This window comes from Solenopsis invicta, chromosome 13 (genome assembly GCF_016802725.1).
Source record: "Solenopsis invicta isolate M01_SB chromosome 13, UNIL_Sinv_3.0, whole genome shotgun sequence".
Taxonomy (NCBI): domain Eukaryota; kingdom Metazoa; phylum Arthropoda; class Insecta; order Hymenoptera; family Formicidae; genus Solenopsis; species Solenopsis invicta.
The window spans coordinates 7,645,364-7,672,260 of record NC_052676.1 but is presented as its reverse complement, the minus strand read 5'-3'; the positions used below and the strand labels follow the sequence as shown (position 1 = coordinate 7,672,260).

The following is a 26,897-nucleotide window of genomic DNA, read 5'->3' as shown; positions in this document are numbered from 1 at the left end:
CATGTTATCGCAATTCGTTGAAAAAATGAGATGTTTTTCTCCGCAAACAGAAAAGTCTTTGAAAATTCTTGTGGAAATCACAGGCTTAAATCTTTAAGCGTATAGATTGTTTTTCGAATTGTTTATTGAAGATGACCGCATTTACAATCAAAACGTATAAAATTTAAATGTTTATTGTTTGTATTAACACGACGACTTAGTTTTGCTCCTTTAGCCCTCGACAATTGTTAGTTTATTTTTAAAAATGCAATTTTAAAAACTCTGTTAAATTATAATTTCAATAGCAATATTACCAGTTATTATAAGATATCTAAGTTGAATAAGTCCCTTTAATAAAATAAATTGCGTAAGCCTTATTCAGTCCAGGCACCTTAATAACTGGGTAATATTTTTTTTAAATTGCAATATTCCAATAAAGTTCAGTTGCTAATAAATAAAGATACATCTTGGTCACGCAATTTATTATTTATTAAGATCATAACAGTATTCAATTGACCGCTCAATAAATAGTACGGTAATTAAAGCGCTGTCAAAACCGTAGAAAGAGTAGACGATGACATTATCGCATTTTCTTAATAAGCAACGAATAAATTATATTTTGCGAGTATACGTAAGATAGGGCAGGAATGGAAAATCAAGGCAAGCGTGTACGTAGTAAATGTATAATAAAGTATAGTTTGAACAATTATCTCAAGAATGTCAGGAAGTTGGGCACCCGGAAAGGAAAGCGCCAACTCGATCAGGAAGAATATCAATCGTGCAGCACGCGTTATCGATATCGTTACGCCAGACAAAATGGCGAAAGGTGATGGGCTATTCACATAAGCAGAAGCACTTGTAACATGTAACTAATTCGACAAAATTTTTATGAAAATAAGTAATATTTAAAAATTGAATGTAGAACAAGCGTTATTTATTCCTGTTCCAAAAGTTTGATTTCTTGTTTGTTAATTTTATCAGAGAGAAATATCCCGCTAATGTATTATTATCATTATTAGGCTTATTGTTGCCAATAATGGATTTTTTTCAAGTGACTCGTTCAATTTTACAGGTTTTACATAAATTTAAAATGTACAAGTAGAAGTTATATATACATTTTGATATCCATCGGTTTTTCGTGTTTTGGATCGATGAGCACGGACTACTTTCACTCTGACGACGCTTTCTTGGAGTGCCTTGATTGCCTTGGATTTGGCCTTCTTTTTACGTCTCAACAAGTCTTCATCTTCCCACAACTCCTCTCTCCGCCAAGGGATTCATTTCAAGAAGATATTTATCAATGCTATTCAATGCAAACGTTTGGGATCTGGGTGTCAAGATAAATCCCAAAAGAAATCCAAGGCCGGGAGGCGAATCCTCATGAAAGCAACAATCGCTCGTTATTTAATGACATATCACTACACTCACAACGTTTCATTGTGCAATAGCAAATTAATCTTCCGAACTAAACGATCTAAAAGTAATTTGAAAATATACAATTAGACCTCGACTTTTTTTATTTATTATGTACAAGAGAATTTTAGAAGAATGAGGATATCCATGAGGATATAAAAAAGACGATCGGATAATAAAAATCTAACGACGCATTTACACTAATAAATTGCCGCCTTGGCAAGCAGGTCCCTTGCTTGGCCAATTGCACGCGCCCGCATTTGAGTCAAATGTTAAGTGAATTGGACAATTGAAGATGTGAAGAGTGAATTTTTTCTTCCATTGGTCCCAATGGCAAGCGTAAAACTTATTACAAAGACTGGGATGTCTGAAGAGGCCTGGCCTAGCGCAATCGGTGGCACCGTTAATTATTTGATCAGGATCGTCTTCATAATATTCATCTTTTTCGTTTTCCTCTTCTTCTACCTCTTGGTATTCTAGTTTCTTGCCCATTCGACGACCTGTGCGGAACTCATTAGTCCTCGAAGATGTTTTAGAATCTAGCGCAGGTAAATAAGAGGATGACGGCAGAGAGCTCGTTGTTTTGGGTGCACTAATCTTAAAAGGTTGCGCTGGCAAATTGTCGTTATTGGTAGAATAGTCTTCTACAGAAGAGCCAAGATCGACGTAAATCTCAGAAGAGTCATAGTTGGCCAAATCCACCTTACCCTTGGAAGATTCGATCAATTTTTTTCCTGGACCGCGAATATTGGCAAACGGATCGGATTTGCATGTACATTCTGCTCCAAGTTTACCTAAAAGAAGTGGATGAAGATCGCTCCATTTGATGATAACCTTGCCTTCGGGCGATTTTGTGGTAACTTCGTACGCGAATGACGAAGGACGGATGCCAGATGTTGTGACAAAGCCACTGCCGATCTTCCCAGAAAATGATGACTTCGTGGAAGATAATGACGAAGTGAATTTCTTATTTGAGTCAAATTCTGAGCTCGTACCATATTCGGCTGGGGTGTACTTGATGGTGCCTCTATCGTAGTTTGTAATTAACTTATCAATCTTATCTCTTGAAATATCTAGATTTGTCGGAGATCCGCCGCCGGGAGTTGTCCCTAGGGAAGACGGAGTAGTCGAAAATCCTTGGCCAGGATAATAAACGTTAGAGGGTCTGAACGTAGTAGGTACTTGGAACGAGGAAGGACCTCCGTATCTAACGTCTGGGGTAGATGAAGGTTTCTTGTATGTTACCCCTAGTTCTGGTCGTCCAGTTACTGTAAATTCGTCGTATTTCGTGGTAGATCCAATCACACCAGTCTCAGTTGATTTTGATGGCAGGTATCCCACTGAGAAGCCGTGAACTGTCTGGTCACTTGAATCGGTTCGTCGGAAAGGCACCCCTACACCAATATTGGACGTAGTTACTGATGCAATATGGGAACTACCCGTTCGATCAATTATAGGTCTAACAGTCGACACCGGAGTCTTATTTGATTCGAAAAGAGTTGCTTTGTAAATCTCTGGATTTTCAGTGGTATAAATTATGGGCTTGAGCGTTGATGTTGGTAAATGACTGTAGAACGGTTTCGATGTTGTGACTGGTACATTATTTCCGATTGGTGCAATCGGCGTTGAGGAGAATGTAGCTCCGTTAATTCCTAATTGAACGTTTGGTTCGGGATACGAGTAGCCGGAAGTATCTGACTGTATGGTGAAACGACTAGCTGGTGGAGCTGTTAATGAGTAGCCGGGTGGAGTCAAAGTGACGGACAAACCGTCAATAGACGATGTCTTAGTATACCCAGCAACGTTTCCCTCAAATGCCTTCTCGCTAATATTATCGGGACTATAAGTAGGTCGACGATCACTCGTACTTATCGAGTAGCTACCGCCTCCTCCGAGAATAGCGGTGGTTATACCTGTCCTAGTCGGACCGGTCTTTGTAAATCCGCTTGGTGTGAAAACGGCCGATTTATTCGAGAAATATCTTGGAGTAGTTGACCCTTCGGAAGTAAAACCAAGAGTATTACCCTCAGAGCCTTCAACTTTACCTCCGGAAAAGAGTTGAATTGAATCGGGAACAATAGCGCTGGTTGGTCTGTAATCCGGAATGTCTGTATACTTGCTAGTATCGTAACCAGCGTTGATTATAAATGTACCGCGTCCTTCATCAGTTCTGTAACCGTGAGGAGCTGTAGGTATTAAGCCTTCGCTTGAAGTGCTACTCGAACCTCTTGCAGGGGCACCGTAATAAGTTGATGATTCGTATGATTTATGGGTTGAGCTTTCGATGGTTGAACCCGATTGAATGGAACCACCTATAGATACTCCAGGAGCAGTTTGTCCAGAGATTATGGCGTTTGGTGTAGAATCACCTTTCAAAAGAATACCGGCTGTCGAAGGGCCGTTTATTGAAATGGCAGGACTCGGCGTTCCATATATTAATGTTCCTGGACTGGCTGATCCGATGTCCACGGTTTTTTTTCCGTCGCTAATTACATATCCTGGAGTTTCGGAAGAAGTAGTGACATAACCAGGTTGAATTTCTCCGGTTAGTACATTACCCTGGTTAATGGCAGGAGTTGACACCGATCCAGGAATATTTCCATGACTAAATACGGTTCCAGAGAAAGAGTCACCGGTAGTAATACTTCCATCTATGCTACCTCCAGTTTGAATCGCGCCCGTAAATCCATTTTGAACATTATAATCGGTAGAAATTTCATTGCCGGAAATACTGACGTTTAAATACGGTCTTGCAAGTTTAGTTACATCGTAACCACCTAAATTGTATCCACTTGTATCAATCGTTCCGGCTCTTGTTGTTCCAGTTGAGGGATAAATTGAGGGTTCTTGGTGTGGTATATGTACAGGGATTGTGTATCCTTCATTGTTTTGTTGATAGCCTGTTGAAAAAGCGCCTGTTGGTCCAGGAGTACCGCTCACATATCCAGAGGTTGTAGAAATTCCCAGTCCGGTTTTTGGAAAACTACTAATAAAATTAGTTCCTGGGACTCGACCTGAACTTGTTGAGCCGTACACATTTGATCCTATCCCAGAACTGGTTGACAAATTGATTTCATTTTCACCAGAGCCAGTAGTGCTGATACCGCCCGTAGCTTTGGAATATTCTGCGCCAGTCGATCCTTCGTACACAGTTGCAGTTGATCCCGTATATTCTCTGTTATTAGAGCCTGTGATTTCGACATTGCCGATAACACTGGGATAAGATGCAGTTCCGAATGACGGAATGGTTTCACCAAACGATGGCTGACGCCCAGTTGTTGCTGAATAGACGCCAGTAGAAGGCGAGTAATTATTAGCTTTAAATTTGCTGGAACCTGCATATACATTTGTTGATCCAACATATTTAGGACTAGTAGATTCTATTTGAACTCCGATAGATGATCCAGGTAATTTTGTTGATCCGACATAGCTTCCTGGAGTTCTCGAATAACTTGTATCTGTTATCGGAGTACTTGTACTACTATCACTTCTTGTATAATCTTCCGCTGCTAAAGGATAGCCTGATATAGGTCTTCTTGAATAAGTTGCACCTTGCTCCGTCAAATGACTTCCACTAGTAGTTTGGGAATATTCTCTCCCCGTAGATCCAGAGAAGCCTGCAGTAACTCCTCCCAGTGGTCCCCTATTTGCAAATCCAGCATCAAATCCACTAGTTGATATGGAATATCCAGTGCCATCGTGACCAGTATATTCATGAGCAGTACCGCCAATTTTGCTGCTTGGTGTAGAATATCCAATGCTACCTTCTCCCACGACGATTGGTTTAGTACCCTGTATACCCGGTGATCTGTTGTACGTCGGAACAGAAGACACCGCGCTTTCATAGTCTCCAGTTGATTTAGAATAATAGGAACCGCCTGGACTGCTATTATATATTCCTGCAGGTCCCGAGACTGTATCAGAGCCGAAAGTTGAGATACCAGGATATGTACCAATATTTCCAGCGGTAGACCCAAAATAGCCTGTTCCATGGATACCATGGGTACTGGTTGTTCTAGAAGAATCCACATTGGAGTAATCCCTTCCTGCCGTGACAGAGTAGTCCGATAAACCGCCGGTGACGTAGTCATTAACTCCAACTCCTCCAGTGGAAGCTCCTGCGGAGTATCCTCCGTAGTTGTATTCTGTTCTGGTATAACCAGATCCAGATTGAGAGCAAGCTGGAACTAACCAAGGCCACTCGCAAACCATCTTCTTCTCATCAAATACCAAACCGTACGGACAGCGGAACTCGAATGCCATTAATTCCGATTCACCTGTAGATTTCAATAAAATTAATTTAAAAATGTATTTTTTACACGTTTGATAAATTTAAATAAAAAATACTATATGGATATTGCAACGATGAAATAATACGGCAATTATGACATCACACTTTCTTCAGCAATTCTGAATAATGCATAAGGTCTATGAATAATTTATTACGCATGAATTGTAGCACACCTAAGTCCATGCAAGCGAAGAACCAACGGCAATTTTGCGGATCCGCGTAATAACCGGATTGAGTACACTCGAATCTCTTCGGAGCGACAGGCGCAATCTCACTGCTCCCGGGACACGGTGAACCCTCAGGCAATGAGCCTGGCCAAACACAAACCTCCGTGCGTTCATCAAATGACAGTCCGGCTGGACAATCAAATTCGAACACGGAATAGTCTTCTACTGCTTGATTGAATTTCACACAGCGATAAAATCTATAAATGAACATTATATGTATATTATATATTTGAGTTTAATTAATATGTCTAGATTAATTAATTTAAATGATCATTACCGCCGTTAGCGGTATATGTAATTACCTGTTGCAACTTCTTGGGTGAACGAAATAGCCTTGCCGTCTGCAAACGAATTCGGTCTGTGTGCTTTCGCGTACGGCTCTGATATGCCCCTCCGCATCTACTTTACGAGCGACACGGAAGTTGGACGTTTTCGCATGGTTTGGATATGAAAATTGCATTTGCTGTAATTTTCATTAAATTATCATAAAAACAAAGAATCTTTTGAGAAGATCTTTATGCTTATAATATAAATGTAATTACTAAAATAAGAATAAACAGACAGAATTTGTTACATTAAAAATTTATATAATTTATCAAGAACAATATATTCTCATTATTCAATAATAATTTTCATGAGTTGAGAAAAAGCATGGATAAGTATTGCATTATCATTAAACTAAAAATTCGAGTGTTAATAATATTATTATCAATACAATGATACACTAAAAAAAAAAATTAATTTAACAACATTTTTTAACTCGATTAAGTTTTTTAAATTCAAGTATATGTATTTGACTTGAATACATAAAATGTTTGAATTTTGCTGTGACCATATATTGGCCTATCTTGTCTTTAATTATATTATATATAAAACTTAGTTTAGTTTCAATTGTTAAAATTTTTTTATTGTTTACTTATAAAGGAAATAGTGATTGTTAAATAGAAAATAATTAATTTCAATTTGACTAATTTTTTTCTTATGTACACACAATAAAAATAGTAAGAATAATTTGGCGTAAAAATAATCTCACATACATGAAGCTCATCTTCCAGTGCATTGAGCACGGCTTGTCTCGATTTTCTTTTAAACTCTGTGAAGGAACGGGAAATTTCTTGTGTGAGAGACTCTTCGCATTCAGTTTCTACATCGTTCTCTATATTTCGCACCGCTAATCCTGCCAGATCCCGTAACAACGCGTATTTTCCCTGAAATTAATTCTGTTATACAAGCTAAAATATTGATCGCATCCGTAAAACCTAAGTAAATGCTGAGGGATGTTCTACTTGAGGTGTGCACAGAAAAACGTAGCTATCAACAATGTTTTTTAAATGTTTTTTAAATATTTATTCTTCATTATAACGTTTTTTAAATATTCAAAGAACATTTAAAAAATATTGTTTCCTGATAGTGTTGTCGAAATTGTGCATATTCGTTTTATTATATGAATGAATTGTAAATACTGTGCTCTATCATCTATTGATATCTGGCATGGCAAATGCTGCTATAAACGAAGAGAAATAAGCGGTGCAATTTAGAATGCTACTCCGCAGCTTTATCTACACTTATGATATTTTAAAACTAGAACTTAATTAAAAATTATTGTAAAGCTAGTTGCTCATACCTTTAGTTATTACAGTAATTTGTACAGAATTTTTAAAATGCAATAGTTTTGAAGAAAAAAAGTTTTTCTTTTCTGCTAAAAAATTAAAAAAAAAATGGTAATTGCAACGTTTTGTTTTGACGTATTTTATTTAATGCAAAACAGTGACGTCGCAAGCGATTTTTCTGTAGTGTAGACTAAAACAGACATAAACACTGATCGTTTTGCTAAATGCTAAATAAACGTTGAAGCGTACTACAGCAGAACGTTGTAAGCACCGAAATTGTGCAATTGTGTTATATTGTATGACTGGATTGTAAGTGCTGCGTTTTATCACATACTAATATCTAGCATGGAAAATGCTGCTGTAAGTGAAGAAAAATGAACGATGCAACTTTAAAACGTTTCACTGCATCTTTGCAAATATGCACCAATAGTTTTGTAATTTCAACTACAATATTTTAACATGATCTTTTTCAATTAAAAATTATTTAAAAATTATTGTAGAGACTGATCGCTCATATCTTTTGTTACTATTTACATAATTTTTACAGAACTTTGAAGCGTTGATTTTCAAAAGAATAATTTTTCCCATTCTCCTACAAAATTAAAGAAATGGCACTTGCAACGTTTTAATTTGTCACATCTCATTTAATCTTAAATAGCAGCATCACAATTGACTTTTATGTCGTGCAGACACCACAAATCAAAGCACTGATCGTTTTGGTAAATTTAAAAGAAATACTGACAAAGAATGACATTTTAATTAGTCTCAAACAGCAGCATTGCAACTGATACTTTACGTAAAAAAAATAGGTGACTGGGAAATCCGCACCTTTATTCCGGCCGAAATCTTATCTTCAAAAGCGATCCACGTTTTGTTTTGAAACGCATACGGCGCCGTGAGATCTTCATCTCGTTCCACGGTCCATTCCCCGCCGTTTAAGGCTTCGCAGAGCTGTGCGATAAAGATCGGTTAATTTGAGTATTGCGATTTTTAACGGAATCGTATACATTTCTTGCAACTGAATTGCTAAAATCTCAAGCAAGTTTTCAGCTCGAGAAAGCACGTCGCACCTGTTTACGATCGATCGGCAAAGGTTCCTTTTCCGTGGTTTCCGATCTTGGGGCGTTCTCGTTCTCATTCTTCAAAGTGAATTTGTACGCACTGGCTGGCAAGGTCATCAAGATCTTCTGCTTGGGTGCTCCTAATCCACTTATCAAGTCTACCAAGCTGTCTGTGTTCAGCATGTCGAAAAGTCCCATCAGACGCGAAGGGTGAAAGGTGACGAAGGCTCCGTCTTCGTCCGTCAAATAATCCGTGGGCAACGTAAACAGATCGGTATACCTAATCAAACAAAAAAGAAAAAAGAAATAATTTTGTAGTGTTTTTTTAAGTGAAATTCAAAGATAATGTTTGGATACTTGGGCAGGATAGATTTATGTGTACAAATGTACATAGACATGAATTATTTTCAATTAACGTTACGATTTGGTCATCAATGACTGCAGGCAGGCTATTGTAAAACTCTACTAGCATTTGTTTCGACCCAATAGCAATTTGTTGAACGTCTCGTCGACGAATGGGTGATAATATGTCACGTCAAGTCGACGAGAAGAATTCTTACTTTACTAGTTCCTTAATATTGAACTGCTTGGCTAAATCCTCAGATTTACTAGGCAAAGCTATGAAAATCCTCTTGTCGTAAGATTTTCGGATCATCTCGTCTTTCAGGCTCTTGATAAAATTATACAGGCGCTCCTTCGAACCCGCCGTCACGTTCATCTCCACGCCGTCCACCTTGAAAGGAGAGAAAAGCTTCCTACCATCAACTCGCAACTTTCGTGATTTAACATTTGCATTTGCATACTTTGTTTTACGAGCTTATCTTGACTACTAACACTTTTTCAGCGGTCTACTTAATTATTCATGATTACTTGTAATATTAAATATATATACAAACACTCATTATGTAATTATTCATTTCTCAAGCTATCTTGTCATCTTGAAGAGAGAAGATAAGATCTCACTTCGATATGACAATAGAAAATACCATACCTCTTTCATAACGGCAATAATCCGAGCGATAGCTTCCTGTCGTATCATGGCGGAATTTCTAAGCATCATCTCGGGATCGTGTATAGAAATTACAAATTGAAGTGGCGGATGCATCTCTTTCAAAGACTTCCGCAAATCAGAAATGTCTACAACGATATTTTATTTGTAATTAAATAAATCAAGTTTGCCAAAAATTTTGCTCGCATTTGTTTAATTATATTTACGTCTCATTTATATTTGTACACAGACAGAATTTTTTCCTAAAATTAACCTATTTAAAATCGTAATAATCGTAGGACAACATGGACCTCAAAGTATTTTACTAGAAGAGCTTTTAAGATACTGAATTTAATTTTGATTAAAATTTTAAAATTTTAATTTTTTCGGAAGGCACTAAACTCAAAATATATAAAACTATAAAATACATAAGAATAAGATATTATGAAAATACTATATTAATAAAAATGTTCAATTATAGTTAAATAAATATAGTAATTGTAATAAAATATTTTTCCTGAAAATCCACTGTATATAAATAATACTAAATATAAAAATATAATATAATATAATATAAATAATATAATACATTGTATATAAACAACACAAATTAATGACGAGTGAAAAGAAAGCTTTAAGACTAGTTTCACCTCCGATTAGCTTAATCGGCCGATTTTTCTATTGAAATTAACCAACTGCATTTGTTGTTAAATAGAATTGAAATAACTAACCACAGTTGATACTTAATCGGTGGTTAAGTTAACCGGAAGTGTGAAACTGTATGTATAAGTTCTTAATCGATCGAATCTTAATGTTCAAAAATATTTTTTGAAAGAATCTTACAATTTCTAGTAGTACAACATTATACTACAATAGAATATCAAATACTTTAAGAGAAAGTCCTTGAAAGACGTAGCAGCAATGCTAAAATACTAGACTCAAGATTTAAAATAGTTTCTATTAATAATGAATTTATTTTCAGATAATAATTTTTTAATTTCTTTTTATCAAGCGAAATGTGAACAATTAGAAAAACAAAAGATTGTCATGTTTTGTTAGGAAAACACAAATGAGCACTTTATATATAATATATTTATAGATATATGTTCATAAATATATGTCCATAAGTTCAACAATAAAATTACAATTTAATAAAGGTTAATACTAAACGTTTAATAATTTTGTATTAAATGGTATTAAATGTTTAATAGTTTCATTGAATTTAATTCTTTCTTGACAAATTAAAATTTTTTGAAGATTTGATTCAGTAACTCCAAAACTACAAAAAATTATACGATTTTTACTTTCTCCTCTGAGGACAAAAATCGGCTTTAGCTATCGTCCTTTAGTATAATGTAAATGAAATTGAATATTTTAGTAAATTTTACTAAATATAAATTTTATTAAATTTTACTAAAATTATAATAAATAGTATTAAATTTACATTAGTTTTAATAAAATTTTAGAAAGTCATGTTGTCTCTACTGTTGATTACCATTTTAAAGCTTTCAAGCATACAAAAGATTTATTTAGTCCAAATCTTCTCACAAAAATCATAATAATTTGCTATCAGTTAGTAAGATCACTAATTACGTATGGATATTTCATATGACACAATATCAATGCATATCTCACGGAGAAGATTAGAATATTTGAAAAGAAGTGTTTACAAGGATGCTTAAACATTAATAGACAAACATCAATCAGCAATAGATTTTAGGAAGCATATAAGTAACCTAACGCTGCCATTCCCCGAGTCAATAATTTGATAATTAATCTGATACATGAGCACTTCCTTTAGATTAACAAAATAACTGATAATAGTTTGGCACACTGTGCATTCATATCCTAAAGGCTACGTGGAAGAAACTTAAGCAGTAACACGTACGTAATAAGGAAATCAACATGTTGGATTTGCTACTGCTTACGTTATGGCCTTACATTCTCAAACCTAATCGCTTACTTCCCAAGTCTTATTGCTTATGTTTTTCTGTGGGCCATGGCCTTAACCCCATCAAAAAACACTAGACATTGGATTCATACCACAAGAGGCCTGTACCTCGATCAAAATGGACGTATATATACAAGATTAAAAAGACATATTACCTCTAATATGTTAAGGCGTAGTAGCAATAAGAAATTTGGATACCCCTCACATTCTTCCATTAGTGATATCAACATAAAAGAGTCTGAGGTAATAATTTTACAATACTAGATACGGAAAAATTAAAAAGAAAGAAGAAAACGAATTATTGATGAATCGCATCTAACTAATTACACCTCAATTCCGCATTTCCTGTAAGAGAGTTAAGCATATTTAACTCAATAATCTTACTAACGTTAAAATTACTTAGGCTAAACGTAACTGCAAATCTAATTGGCTACATTCGATGATATTATTTATTGTTACTTCTTTTTCTTTCCCCTTTTCATTCCCCTTTTCTTCTGTATAAAGCGAAATATTAATAAATTCAGTTTTCTTTCATCGTAGAGATTTTTTCTTTAAAGGCGAGCAGAATTATAGATATTACATGTAATAACTATATTTCTGTGTAAATTATCTTTTTTAACATGCATTACAATCAAATGTTCTTCGATTGGAGTTCTCTCTCGAAAATCCAAATTCGAACGCGCGAGATGCGCTACTGTACCGTTCAAAATACAAGACTAAAATAAGAAAAAATGTTAGTTGATTTCTATATGTTTTATGAAATATTATGACTACAAATAAATGCATATATATATTCTACAAACATCTAACATAAGGAAAATATACCATTTTAAAAGTGAATTCTAAGAGAAAATTCTCTCCGTGTGTAATGCTTCAAAACTCATCTTGTGCCTTCCATTACAAACGGCTCGTTGAATTCACCTGTCTGAATTTTTAATAGCGTAATTTCGAAATGTTTCAAACGGTCGAGTTACAGTGCTCCCTTGTGAGAATGTTGCGCTTACCGGAAATCGAGAGATTCCGCACGTCATGATTTTGATGCACCAGAGTGGTACAGCCGCACACGGAGCCGGCCAGAAGCTGCGCGTCGAAGGTGGAAGTATAGCAGAGAATTTCTCTGACAGGTGACGTTTTCCTCTTCGGACATTCTGCAACAGATTTAAATGTGAATTTGATTTCGCTCGCCGTGAGGAGCGTGCGTTCGCTTGGAGCGATCGCGAGAGAAGCGGAAGTTTCAGCAAGTTGACATCATCGGCCGGTCACAATGCGTTATTGTGAGCACGGGTATACTAGTTTTTGCGCACAGTCACGCGAGCTCGCTATCTACTCTCTACAAAAAAAAAGAGCCGCGCAGAGGATGGATTCGCGGGAGATTGAGAAGCGAATTGCACATCTATCTTATTAATAATCAATCAGTCCCGGATATATTGAGATAATAACTATGTACGATTATCGCGCATATGATTAAGCGTAACGTTGCGTACACAGATTACGCGATAGGCTTGCGAATTCTGCGTATAAACGTAAACACTATATTTTCTTACATATGATTATTACAAATGTCATTTGCGCCACGTGCGACTCGCGCTTGCTAAATGTTTAATCAAGCGGGTAAAAGTGAAGCGAGTGTCTCTCACTGAAAAGACGTCTCTCACTGAAAAAACGTGCGATAGGATTTATTTGAAAGCAAAAACGCACCATAAGTTACATGTTTCATCTTCGCCGTGAGATATTATAATTTTAATTGCAGGCCGAATGCTTCATTTTATTTGTATACCCAAAAAATATCGATTCCATTACTAAGAAAGTCGTTTACTCAATTTACATTTATACTTTTTTTTTCTTTTCGTAACGATTATCTTTAATAAGAAATATTGTTTTGTTATTGCCTTAAAATATACTTATCACAAATTTTAGAAGACTGCATTAATACGTACTGAAAAAAGAACTTTTAAAGAATATTATAAAATTGAAGAAAAGTCATAATAATAACCAAATTTAATTTTTGTTTTAACTTAATATTTTTAATTAAAATACAATAATAAATTGCTACAATTTAGAATATATTTTGAATAAATTTGTTGCTCATGATGAACTTATGAAGTATGTAATATTATTGAAATAAGTAATATTTTTTGTGGCTACGTATAAATTTATTTTAAATAAATATTATTTGTTTTTGATAAATGATAAGTATGTTTCAAGACTATTATTAAGAAAATATTCTTTGTAAAAATAACTGTTACTTAAAGTAAGAAAACTAAAAATTGAGTAATCGCTTTTCTTAGCAGGAAAAAATCACATTTTTCTGTATGCATGATCAATTTGCGTTAATCGACTTACGTCTGGTTTAGTGGTACAAAGGACACAATCTCCAAGTCACCGACTTGCGATTTCCGATCGTCAAAGTGTTGTCAGAAAATTTCGTATGCACGCGAATGCATACGATCGACGATATAAATGGTATCGTCCTTGCGAGAACGATCGTCTCAGCTGCACATGGCGTAATTCAACCTTAAAGGACGCGGCGTACCCGATACGCGTATAATGCAATCGGCAGAAGATCGCTTTTCGCGTCGCATTCGTTCACATTTCGTCGATGCGTGCTACTTCATTCTTTGAATGTGCTATTCAATTTTCACTTCTTCTACGGAAGTTGTACGCAGTGTAGTCAAGATTCTATTTATATAGATTCACAGCGTATATTCTTTAAAAAACAAATAAATTACATTCTTAAAGTAGGACGTTGCGATGTTCATTGATTTCTGTGAAGATTTATTTGCAAATGAATATAAAATTTCAATTTATCTACAACTGCGTATAAACATTGTATTTTTAATTACACATAAACATTATTTATGTACAATGTTATTGTTAAATTTTTACTTAGTACTTATGTGTAAAGTTATAATAAAATATAAAATGTTTTGTTCTTTATTCGTTTCAAAGATTTATTTATAAAAAAGTTTTTAATTTTTATTAAATATAGAAGATCATTTATATCTAAACTTTTCCAATTGAGTTCTGTTTTATAGAAATATCGAGATATAAACATGCGATTAAAGAAAACTTTTTATAAAATTAGTTTTTAATTAAAAAACCAATGATTTATTTTTGTGTATAAACATTTATATATTAAAATGTAACGTTTAAATGTATAAACTTTAAATTGTTAATATATAATTAAAAAGCTAAAATCTATTATTAAATTTATTATTTATATCGTCCAGAAAATATTTTATTTATTTATATCTGAATACAATATAATTATATATATATATATATATATATATAGATTATATTATATTTTTACTGTACAATATAATTACAGATACAAATATTACATCTGTATACATATATATCTCTAAATATATTACTTACAAAATAAAAATCAAATAAAAACTAACTGAAGAAAAATAAAAAACGAAATAATATACTGAAAATAGAGGAATCTTCGGAAGATCTTCGTGCAAAATGTTTAATGTATTTCTCAATTGGCCACATTAACAAACGTTTCAATCCCAGCATTTGATCATCTTCAGTGTTGAAAGCAATTTAATTTTTACAATAGTTGAAGTATAAAGATGTGCAGTTCAATAAAGATTGGTGCGTGTTGATAATTATACTGCTGCTCCCAAATATAATTGATGCATAAAATTACAATCTAATAGCTCGCAGCGTGTTATCATCGTATTAAAATTAATTGTATGTACATTTGTTAAAATGTAGTAAACTATTAACAAGTGCTGGAAAGTGCGTCTTTGATTGCTGCAACTATCGATATGACAGAAATAGTAAAGACGATATTGCGTGTTCGAAAAGATGATTAAAATGATGTATGGATTTGCATTCAGACAAGCAACATTTTTTTCTTTAAAATGCTCCTGTACATATTAAAGCACAAAAATTATTTTAATTCCAAGCTTCAAAAAATGATTTAAAAAAAAAAGATTGTTTTCAAGAATCACTTACTTGCCGTTGCGAACGCTACGAGTGCGAATGACACTAGGAGAATACTACGACCCCACATTTTTTACGGGAACACCGAAATCGCGACGGATCACAGCCGAATCGGTATTAAAGATGCAAGGAGATCACACTCGAATTATTGAATGTCGCATCGGGTATCGTGCATGAGTTAACTGGGTTCTTCTCCTGCCCTCGCACCCTCGAAGTACTGTCGTCTGTCTCGTCTCTGTCAAAGTGGAGGAATCCTAGTGGATCCTTCGAGTTCGAGCGCGCGTTTTACACTGAAGTTTCTGGAGGACGCGTGCTCTCTAGTAAACCCTGCCGGTCTCGACCGGATGGCAGCGAGGACCAAAGACCGAAAGGGAAGGTACCGAGAGAACAGGCGGAGGTGAGGCAAAAAAAGAGGGAGAGAGGCCGGAGGCCATCGGGATCGATAGATCGCCGGATCGCGGGTGGGGTACCCGGACTGTCCCAGATCGGGACACTTTCCGCGTTACGCGTAACGATGCACGTCGCGAAATAAGGTAATGCGAGCTCGCGCGCAACGAAGCGTCTTTCTTCTTTTTTCTTTGCCGGGCAAATTAAGCGGCTAACTATTAGAAATCGCGGATCGGACAGCTGCGGCAATTAGCCGCTCAATTCGTCGTAACGAGCCGTCGTCGAGGTATCGTGGGAGTTACGTTCGCGCGACGATATTGATTCACAGGAATCTGTTACAAAACCGAATGCTTCAGACGGCCGATCCCCGGCTTCGCGGATTCGCGATCCTGATAGCGTCACGTTCGGATAAATCGAGCGTGATACTATCGGAGAATCGCGCCTGTGCGATTATTAGAAACGCACGCCGCGCTCGTTCGGATTGAACTACCACCGTGCGTAAACCAACTCCGTTCTCCCGATGCAATACGAGAGTCGTCCAACGTCTTGGCATCCGCGTTGCTGCGACAGTACTGACGTATGCTAATCGATGATGAATCTCTCTTAAATCTAGACGATTGCATCATTGAATCATCGCCGTAATATAAAAACACCGCTAAACTTCCATGAACTTTTATTTTCATACCAGTAGTTGAAATCTTCAAGGAGCAAACTGCTTACGAATAAAGTCCAACATTTTAGGGGGCCACGGAAATTTTTTTTATAATTTCTTTTGCAATCTTAAACTCTTAATAAGATTTTTTTACAAGGCGTTTATTAAATGTAGCGGAAAGAGTATTTTTAATCAATTTTGACATTTCTCATTGTGCTAGTTTGATTTTGACGTAAATAATATACAAAAACAATTCTAAAATATTCTTTTAAGTACTGAAATTGACATGTATTTTTTTATGGTTTACATTATTATTTTTTATATTTTCTTAAAATTCAAAGAAATTGAATTCTGGTCAAAACTACAACGTCCATGATGATAAATAGAGGAAGGTGGAGCAAGACAGAGTAGCAAAGCAAGGGGTATCCTCTGTATCACGCGATTCGAATGCAGGAATCACAATCGAGTATACTGGTCAGAGTTGAAAGGTATCCACAAGTCAGCGAAGTAGGCAGCTGCGTTAGACTAATTTATATATCTTTTTTTGCGATTTCTTTATGATTGTGTCTCATCTTTTCACTTGTAACATTAATATTAAATAATTGTTTTATTTTTAAAGTGTATCCTATCTTGCCTAAGGGGATATTCCGTCTTGCCTCACTCTTGGGGCAAGATGGGGAGAAATGCAGTTTTTTATTTTTTTATTTTTTTTAAAATAAAGTTCATAATTCTCTAAAAATTTTATTTGATGATAGTTATATTGAAAGATTTATATTTAAAAAATTTAAGAGGTAAAGATGATTCGTTGATTATGAAAACCTAGTTTTATTCATCATCAAATTTTAACTACATCGCCTTGCCCCACTTTCCCCCATTTATAAAAAAGATGTGTATCAAGAGAAATTAAAATATTTTTAAATTTTCATTTTTAAGATTTTTTTACATTATATAAAATTTCGTATAAAATTTATAAAAGTTTACTTAAGCAATTTACTAAAATATAAAGACAATGTAGAAATAATTTGGAATTGGAAATTTAATCTTGACAAAAATAAAAGTTCTTTAAAATATCTTTTCCAAAATATTACTTTGATTTACTTTTTAACTTTGCTTTATATTTACTTTATTTTTTTGGAAGCATTGTTTATGTATGGTCAAATGTGCAATATTCATTAACTTTCTGTTTATTATTAATTTTATATAGTATAAGTTAAGATTGACAATTTTATATTTTAAACATTTTAGATAACTTAACAATATATTTTCAAATACCAAATAGAATATACACACAAGAAGAAGTTCATACTAACTTACTTCAACTAGATTTTTTAAATTTCAATTAAATTATTAACAATAATTTACCTCTTTTTGGTTTTAGTTAATGTATTTCTTAGATTATAGATTTAATCAATTTTTAAGTCGAAATTAAATGTAAAGTTTTACTTTAAGAAAATAGAGGAAAATTTTAGAATGGTGAAGTATAATGTGGGTATAAAATATATATATTATTGTAATATAATTTTTAAATGCAATTTAAATGTTATAATTTAACTAATATTCTTTGGTAAATTAAATTTTTCAATCAATAGATTTTTCTGAATATTCAAAGTATAGGCCAAGGAGTAATATGAGGAGAATAAAAACATTTTATGGCATTAAAAAAGTGTTTAAAATTATTCATTTTTTAAATAAACTGTAATAAAAGAATGGTTGCAACTAATATAACACAACTATAACTTATAGTTATTATCGATGCCAACTATGTATTTATAATTGTTTGAATCATTCACACACGCATAAAATTATAATTTTTATATCATTATAATTATAAATTTTTGGACAAGCATTCACAAGGAAACTATACATTTTGTACAAGTTTCACAAGGAAACATAATCAAAGGTACAACTAGTCAAAGGAACAGCGCTTTCCTTTATTGTTCCATCATCTTTATCTTTACGGAAATCGTCATCTAATACTTCCGCGTCATCGTTGTTTGATCGTGAGAAACTTGCAGTAAAGGAAATCGAATGTCGGGTGATTTTGAAATTTTATGATCTGAATTGAAGTTTAGGTCTACAAGTCAGCGAACGAGCTAAACGAGGTTCGAAAGGACCATGCCGAATGAATCAACAATAAGCATGATTTGCTGATATGCCGCGTTGCAGTCGTTTCTGCGTATTGCGTCATTTTTGTCAGACAACGAAGCAGTTACTATTACGATAAAGACAATAAATTACTTTAATTCAAAGAAAGAGAGAGAGAAATACGATCGACGTTGTAACACGCTTCTCTTTTTATACTTTTTATACTTTTTAATACTTTTATTGTTAGCTGCAGCGTTATCTATTGTTGATTACATTTTCCACATTTTATTTCATCGATTCTAAGTATTCACCTTGACTCATCTAAAAAGAGAGAGAGATTTAAAATATCTTAAATCTTTTACTTTCGCAATTTTAAAAGGATTACTAGTCATAAAAGTCCACTTGAAATTGCATGTCAAATAAAATGTTGGTTTACGGTTCCATTTCTCATTTCCTTCTGAAATTTTACTTGCGAAAAGTTGTTCGTTTTTAATCGCGCGTAAAAATTATTTATATCCAGGCACTCCCGCTAAGTAAAAATCAGAAATAGAAACATATTAATGTCTAGATATTAATAATTTTTATGCAACGAGAAATGGGGAAAATGTTTTTGCAAAATAAATCTTCAGGGAAAGAAGTGAAGGACGTGGAGTCTTATTTTTCATATAATTTATATAGAATTAAGTAGAAGCTTAACGGTAAAGTCCGGATATAAATGATTTACAACATTATCAATTAAGAAGCTTACATAATCGGAAAAGCGCATGTAGCTATCTCATCGTTTCACGTGATTATTGTAAGAATTATCTATGACTAATTTATTCATCGCGAATTATTGTGTGGATCGATTATTCTTCCTGAAAGATCTATTTTTAAATATTGCGACAAGAGAAAAATTTTTATAAATTTGATAACATATTGTCGGATCAAGATTGTTATTTTTTTATTGGCAAGCTTTTGATAGATTTTAATTTGCAGTAAAAATGAATTTAATTAGAGTTTATTTAGAATTTAGTAGCAGTTTGTTTTGCAACTTATTCGAGCGTTTTCAGTGATGGGTAAAATAGTTAAAATAGAAAATAGCGGTAGAAATATTTATTTAAATAATGAATTTATAAGAAATACTATATTTGGAATAAATATAAAAAAGTAAATAGTATTTAACGTTTTTTGATAAAGACATTTATGGGAAATAAGATGTTTATTATTCTATATTTCGATATGTCGTGAAAAAATAAATTTTCCTTATTTTCTATTATTTATTTATTATTTTCTGTTTCTTATGAGAACTGAATAGAAAATAATAAGGCCAAATTAATAAAGAACTGTACATGTTTTGATATATAGATGTAATTCATTTTTCTTGTCAAGTAATTAGGTAAGCAATGGAGAAATGAGTTTATTTTAAAATATATTTAGATATTGAGTTACGTCTGTATATCCAAGAGATATGTGCTATTTTTTATTTCAGAATTTTTTATGTTGTTCTCTTAAGATGTAAGAAATAATAAACAATAAAGCAGTATCAAAATATAAAATAAATATCTTGCTTGACGTAACTGTATATATAGGGTGATCCATAATTGGAACTATTTATTATGAGAGATGACTTATTGACTTCACTCCACATAAATTACATGGAGTGCAGTCGGTAAGTCATCTCTTATGGTAATAGTTGTTCCAACCATTATGGGTTACTCTGTATAAATGCTAAATAGCTTTTAGCTTTTTTAATATTGACTATACAAATTATTATACAAAATACTAATACCAAACAGTACTTTTTATAAATACATCCTTTAATTAAATATTTCTATTGAATCTATTTCAATTCTTTTCCATCTCTGCAGTGTGTTTTGTAACATATTATAGATCAATGCTGTCTAAGATTTATAATACCGCGCATTAGCTTGAAGTGTTCTATCTCCATCAGAAAAAAGAAAGGCAATAAATGTGAATTGTCGATACACGTCAAGCCAATGTCCAGAATTACAAATCTTAGACAGCACTGTTACAGACTGTACTGCGACTTACGATCATTTCGTTCTACGAGAGCAAAGAGCTGAATCGAACATGCCGCGATACATTGTGGGAAACAATGAAATGACAATAAGCGACATGTAGTTCGAACGCTGCGGGCGATCTGGTGCGATTGCAATGGATCACGCATTTTGCTGTGTGCGATCCAACGCGCGCGCGCGCGCACGCGCGCTCACACGATGAGGGAAAGGTACCTATCTCGGAAAATTACGAGAGACGTTCGTAAAAAAAAAAGGCAACGGTCACTTGAAAAGGAGATACTTGCGTACTAGTAGGCGTGCGGAGGCCTTTTATAAAGTGCGTGATTCGCGCGCTGACTGCTCCAGGATATGACGCGTGTGCGTAGTATGTACTCTGCGTTCGCAAGAGATCGAGGGATACTCTTCTGCGGTCTACTTATATCAGAAGGTTGCATTTCGCCAAATCCGGCGCGATGCGTCATGTCGTCATGTCGTCGACGTGTAAGAAGGAATACAGGGTTACGTGAAAGAAAAACGCGAAACAGAATAAAAATGCAGTTAATAATATTAAATTGCTAATATCGATATAAGCCTCCTAAAATGTATGACATCTTTTTCTATTTCTTGGAAACTAAACGTTACACAATATTGTATATTAATACTGATAAAAACACAATCTGTTTAGACAATTAAAAAATTATTAAAATCTATAGTGTATACATTTATGGCTTGTTTCCGTATAAAATCAGTTGAAAACGAATTCTTTAAATGTAAAAGTAAAATTTGGATGATTTTCTTTTGGAAATTGCGTAGTTTAAATTATATTGAGAATGTTATGGATAATATCGTTTTGCGTTTTTGTAACTTCATGAAATTGTTTCATTCGAATTCTTCTCTTTCGTATTTTTCTTACTGAGCTGTTTTAAATATAAAATCACTATGAAGTGAAATGAAAGTGGCACACTTCTTTGTTACTGGAGACCGACTGTCACATAAATATGTTGGTACATTTGACAAATGACTAATGCGTTCCATTTCTAATAAATTTTCTACTTTTTGAATAAACTGTTTACTTTCATTTTCTAATCTTTAAATTGCTTTATTTCGCAAATATTTAATCTTCAAATTTTATAAAATTTGTTCTTCAATATGTAAAAATGTTTCTTATTACATATAGTTAATTAATTTACTTTATAATTAACTTTCCTACGGAGTCGCATCTGAATTTTGTTATTATTGTCTATTATACGCGTTTGGTACTCAATTTCTTAGACTTATCTTAGATTATTTTTATTTATCTTATAAAATCATTAATGATTGCAAAAAATATAAAATAATATTATAAATATATAAATCATATTTACTAATTTGACTTGTGGAATTTGATTATCGTGCGACTCCAATTATGTAAGCTTCAATTGTTTCAACAATGAATCATAAATTCATCATTTGAGACAGTTATTTATTTGTATACTAAAGATGTTCTAAACACAAGATTGAAACGTTTATATGTAATTTTGTTATGATAATATACTACATAAGAACATCCAATGCCGACTCCTTAGTGGCATTATATCAGTTTGTTGTGATTATAAAAATGTCATTTGCCAGAAGAAACTTTATAGTATAAATTTATATTTTTAGCTTTCGTTTAATAAATATAGTTTAAAAAAGAAGTAATGTGACAGTATTGGCGATCTTCCTTTGTATTCAGCAAGATTTTTTGTTTGTATTCTTAACACATTGATTCTTTACGGTTTTTATTCAATGATAGCAGTTTGTCACGCAGCAGGAGCTTTCTGAAGAAATCTTGTAATCAAATTTAATAGCATTAACAACAGCAAAAAGCTCATTGAACTAGTTTTTTTAAGTAAGTAGTCTGTCGCTCTTCAGGGAGTCCTTTTCTTCTCGTTGGTTCCTTCATCACCATCGAATCAAAAGGATTTAGGGATCGGGACAATTGAATCACACGATTCGTGAGAAGATTCGTAACTACATAGACAATACAAACGTGTCCAGATCTCTGTGTCCAACAATTGACGCCAAAAATTTGAGAAGAAAATATAAGTGAATAATACACGTAAGATTAAGATTTAAATAACCATTATTTAAAAGATCATCAAGCGCACTATAGAAAGACGTGTGTTCCTGAATTCCGAAGGAGGTTTCTAGGTGGAAGGAATATGTGGTAGAGGAGAAGAAAAGCAAGAAAAAGTTTATGCTTTTCTAGTACAAATTCTCATAGTATCTCACAATATCCTTAAAAATTTTTCATATTTGAAATTTATTTCTAAAAATTTTTTTAGAAAAGTCCCATGAATTTTTCAAGATTTTATAATTATATACTTATTATTTTATACTTTTAGGTTTTATGAATATAAATTTTCTTTGGAAATTTATAGAATTAAGATTTTTATAATATTTCAGCATTTACATATACAAAAAGTTCGGGGAAGATATAAATTTTTTTCAGCATTTCTGAAGTGTTTTAATTCGTATAAAAAGATCTGCGAAATTCTTTAAAAAGTTATTTTGAAAAATTATATCAAGAATTAAAAACAAAATGCTCACCATGAATAGATTATATTTTCATTACATTTGTAAATATTTATCACAGAAAAATCAGAAAAGAAGTGAAATTCGCGTCCGTTTCCGGGATATATATTCTGGACCCTACGCAACACCGAAGGAAAGTCATGTTATAAAATTAGATTGGCAAATAAAAAAGCGCACAGGACGTTTAAATTATAAATAAATAATAATTACTTCTACGTGAGAGGACAGAAACGACTGAGGACCGTATTTCATGGTGGCAATATATCTCTGCCTGCGTTTACGTAAGCGGGGCTTTATGGCGCTTTGGCGTAGCCCGCGGACACGCACTACCGCGGGCGTGGTTTTATTACCGCGACAAGTGACTGCGATCGGGAGATATCGATCGATTTACAACTGTCGGCGGGCGCAACGTCTGCGAGAACAAACCCGCGATTCCTGCGTCGCGCGTCGGAGGGATCGCCTCGTTGGGAAGCCACCTGTTGTGAAAACGCGACTTATAATCGACAAGGATTTACACTATATTCCGTTTTCGCTTCATTTCGTTTCGCATCGAGACGGATTTCTTTAGAATTCCAAGAGAATTGTACGAGCTCCTCTTGTACGTAAATGGTACAAAAACACACTCCTACGTTTAGTATGACGGTGCATTCCTCTTTCAGCACGAGAAGAATGTGTAAAATTTCAAGTTCCGAAGGATAGTTATATCTATTTAGTTTGTTATTTATTTCAAGGTAACGTAATTACAAAAAAAATTAAAAGAAAAGTTGCATTATCTTTTAAGGATGTATTTGTGTACGCCACATCTTAATTGGCTTAAAAGTTATTTTTAATTTTTCTCATTTGCACTTAATTCTTATCATGTAAAATCACATCTCGTAGTTTTATTTTCAAGCTTGATGAGAAGGTATCATAGTCTTATAAGTTATATCAAACTTTTTACACGCAGCAACAAAATTTTCTAATAAATATTTGTAATATTTTTTGCCATTAATTGGAAAAAAACGAATAAATTCAAGAAATTTATAGTTTCTAAATATTAATAACTTTTACCAATTTTATAATCTAAACGTTCTTAAACTTTCAAGCTTAAAAAATTTTTGATTCCGTCATTACCAGATTATTCTTATTTATTCTGAATTTTAGTAAGAAAAGTGTACTTAATTTGCTTTAATTAATAAATAAAAATCAAATTGCACTAAAAGATTAGTGAATCAGAACAGAATTAAGAAAGGATTAAAACTTAGAAGAAGGACACCAATACCGACATATTAATTTAAACTGTGTTTCTTAAACAAAAATTTAAAATAAAATTTTAGAAACATGAATACGAGCTGAAAAGTGTATTATCAAGTAACACAGCAATTTCACAGCATCATTACAATTTTTGCAATCATTAAGTCTGCAATCATAAAATAAGTAAAAATACGCGTCTGACAATTTTGTAGACAGCAATGCTACATTTTCATTTCCTTTTTCTTGAACATAAATCATCAGTACAATATAGTTACAAGTTAATGTGAAGATTCCTAGAAGCCTTTCACTTCAATGTAAAACGTTTTTTGTTGATTTATACAAATACCTCAAGCTGTTCCGCAAGACGCAACAATGTACAAAGATGAGACTAAGTTACTTAATAATACTTAATAGATTTCATAATAATGTGCCTTTCATTCCATTTTATATGAATATTTCTATCTTATAGTATGTCTTATCGATAGTCTGTCTTATCGATCTTATAAGGTGTGCTCGTTTACATCGCACTTCAATTTTACATTTAAAATTGCATTATAAAAAAAATAAGATGTAAAAGAAAAGAAAATAATAAAAAAAAGTACTCTTATCAACAATATACCTACTATTAATTAAATTAAGAAGTTTGCAAAAAAGATTCTTGTAAATTTTATTTTCGCTTTTGAAGAACTCGTTTTTAATAGTTTTTACATAAGAAAAAATTTGATTTCATGAACTACGAGTATTCATTTATTTAACTGTCTAAGCAAATCATGTTTCATTAACATTAATAATGTTTAATTTCCGAGAGAAAAGAAGGAGTGATTTCTTCAGGAGTCCCAACAAAACATTTTAATACATCCCACAATGATTGTTAAAAGAGTTTATTAATCAACGATATTATTCATGTGTTTTGCAATAAAGAACAAAATAGTACTTATTTATAAAGAGTCTGTGGATTTCTTGGCGACGATGAATTTCTTCGACCTCGACTTTTACCATCCGGAAGGCATCAGGAGAGAAATTCCATTCGTCACATCTGATTCTTCTCCGCGTCGCTGTTGAAGTAATCATAGACAATTTTGTGAATTTGATTGACCTTCGAGCGAGTACACCGTTACGAAACGTTTTTCCTTAGACAAGTCGTTATATAGTACATGCTTTTAATTCTTTTTATCAAGATTGATTTGATTAACAAAATAAAAAGTTAAATACAGAAGAAAAATTGTCAAAAAAGAGTAAATTAAAAAAAAATAGAGAAAGGGGAGCAAAAGAAACTTTCAAGTAATATTTATCTTACTTACAATCGGAATTTAGATATGTAGAATAATAAAAATTCAAATTTACTTTGCAGACGCATCGGAAATTCCATTCTGATCTGCCATTTTCATAACTAAGTGGATGCTTATGCCATATTAGCATGATCAGGTGTTCGATAGAATATCGTACAGTAGACAGTCACGCCGCGCGGATTACGAACCAGCTAAGCACGCGGTAGATTATCACATCGGGAGGATTCCTGTCACACGACGTCATTGAAGAAGGCCCGGCAGGACCTTCGCTGCTTGTCCCCGGGGTCATGCTTCGCGCGATTACGCGTCTCCGCGGATACTTGATACTGTAGGAAATAATAATCCACATAATTGACGGATCATGCGGCGAAAGAGACAAGTGGCCCGTCGCGCACTCTTTTTGCGAAGCACACGTCCACGCACGCGTCCACTTTCTCCAGAATTACGTCACACTCCGGGGCACTCCGTTTCTTTCGTCCGGTTACGGGACCAGACACGCCCGGCTCCGCTGCAGTCGCTCGCAGATTCGCCGAAATTCTTTCCGTCTCCGGTCTCGTGTTAAATACTCAGGTATTTAAATGGGATGAGATATAAATAGGCTGAGACAGTGACTTATCCCATACAGCACAGAAGGCTGCTGAAATATTGTTGCAACATTGCTGCAACATTGGAACATTGCTGCAACAATATTGTTGCAAGTTTTGTACGGTATGGGATATATATTACATGTTGCGCATAGATAACTTGAAATTATCTAGATAAAAATAGAATCAATTATATATAACTGTATCTTGTGTTAGAGAAGATCAAGACGGTTTAATTTTAATTTATGTTATTAAAAGATAAAATTATTAATAATATAATTTTATCTAGATAATTTGGCAATAATATTAATTACTGAGCAAAGTGAATTTTGGGACTCAGTCCTATTGTTATCCTGTCGTTTTTAAAAAATTCTCTTGTTAGAATAAGTGATGGTAAGGTTGGAGGTTGAGGTTGAAGACAATACTTCATTCCTGTTATTCAAATTATCTTAATTTGAAAAATAACATTTTTTTATCTAAGATGAAGATTAAGATAATATATATTTCAACAATTTAGATAAAAAATAAAATAAAGCTGTTTCTTTATGTAGATAATTTTGTACAGATAACGATAAGCTCTACCTTACCTACCTACATATTTGAGTACCAGAGAATTTCAGTAGACATACAT

General features: G+C 33.5%; 1 protein-coding gene across 2 annotated transcripts; it reads right to left on the bottom strand.

Annotated features, from left to right (window-relative positions):
• Positions 1-444: 444 nt before the first annotated feature.
• LOC105203244 (mucin-19) lies at positions 445-16,427 on the bottom strand. Of its 2 annotated transcripts, XM_039456590.1 has the most exons (11): positions 15,493-15,558; positions 13,864-14,227; positions 12,525-12,668; positions 9,573-9,718; positions 9,142-9,314; positions 8,591-8,861; positions 8,349-8,471; positions 6,948-7,118; positions 6,213-6,373; positions 5,857-6,107; positions 445-5,669 (listed from the first exon to the last, which is right to left on the bottom strand). In XM_039456590.1, the coding sequence occupies exons 4-11, from the start codon at positions 9,684-9,686 to the stop codon at positions 1,588-1,590; spliced, it is 5,346 nt and encodes a 1,781-aa protein (XP_039312524.1). In that variant the 5' UTR covers positions 9,687-9,718; positions 12,525-12,668; positions 13,864-14,227; positions 15,493-15,558; the 3' UTR covers positions 445-1,587. The 2 variants fall into 2 exon arrangements, with proteins under 2 accessions (XP_039312524.1, XP_011170320.2); XM_011172018.3 differs by lacking the exon at positions 13,864-14,227 and having other exon boundaries at positions 15,493-16,427.
• Between the last annotated feature and the right edge of the window lie 10,470 nt (positions 16,428-26,897).

Excerpts from the sequence above, each read along its gene's own strand:
- LOC105203244 (XM_011172018.3), bottom strand. The coding sequence starts at position 15,550 with ATGTGGGGTCGTAGTATTCTCCTAGTGTCATTCGCACTCGTAGCGTTC. Across the intron at positions 9,719-12,524 it reads GCGGAATCTCTCGATTTCCG|ACATTTCTGATTTGCGGAAG; the intron begins GTAAGCGCAACA and ends ATATCGTTGTAG. Across the intron at positions 6,108-6,212 it reads CACCCAAGAAGTTGCAACAG|ATTTTATCGCTGTGTGAAAT; the intron begins GTAATTACATAT and ends GTTCATTTATAG.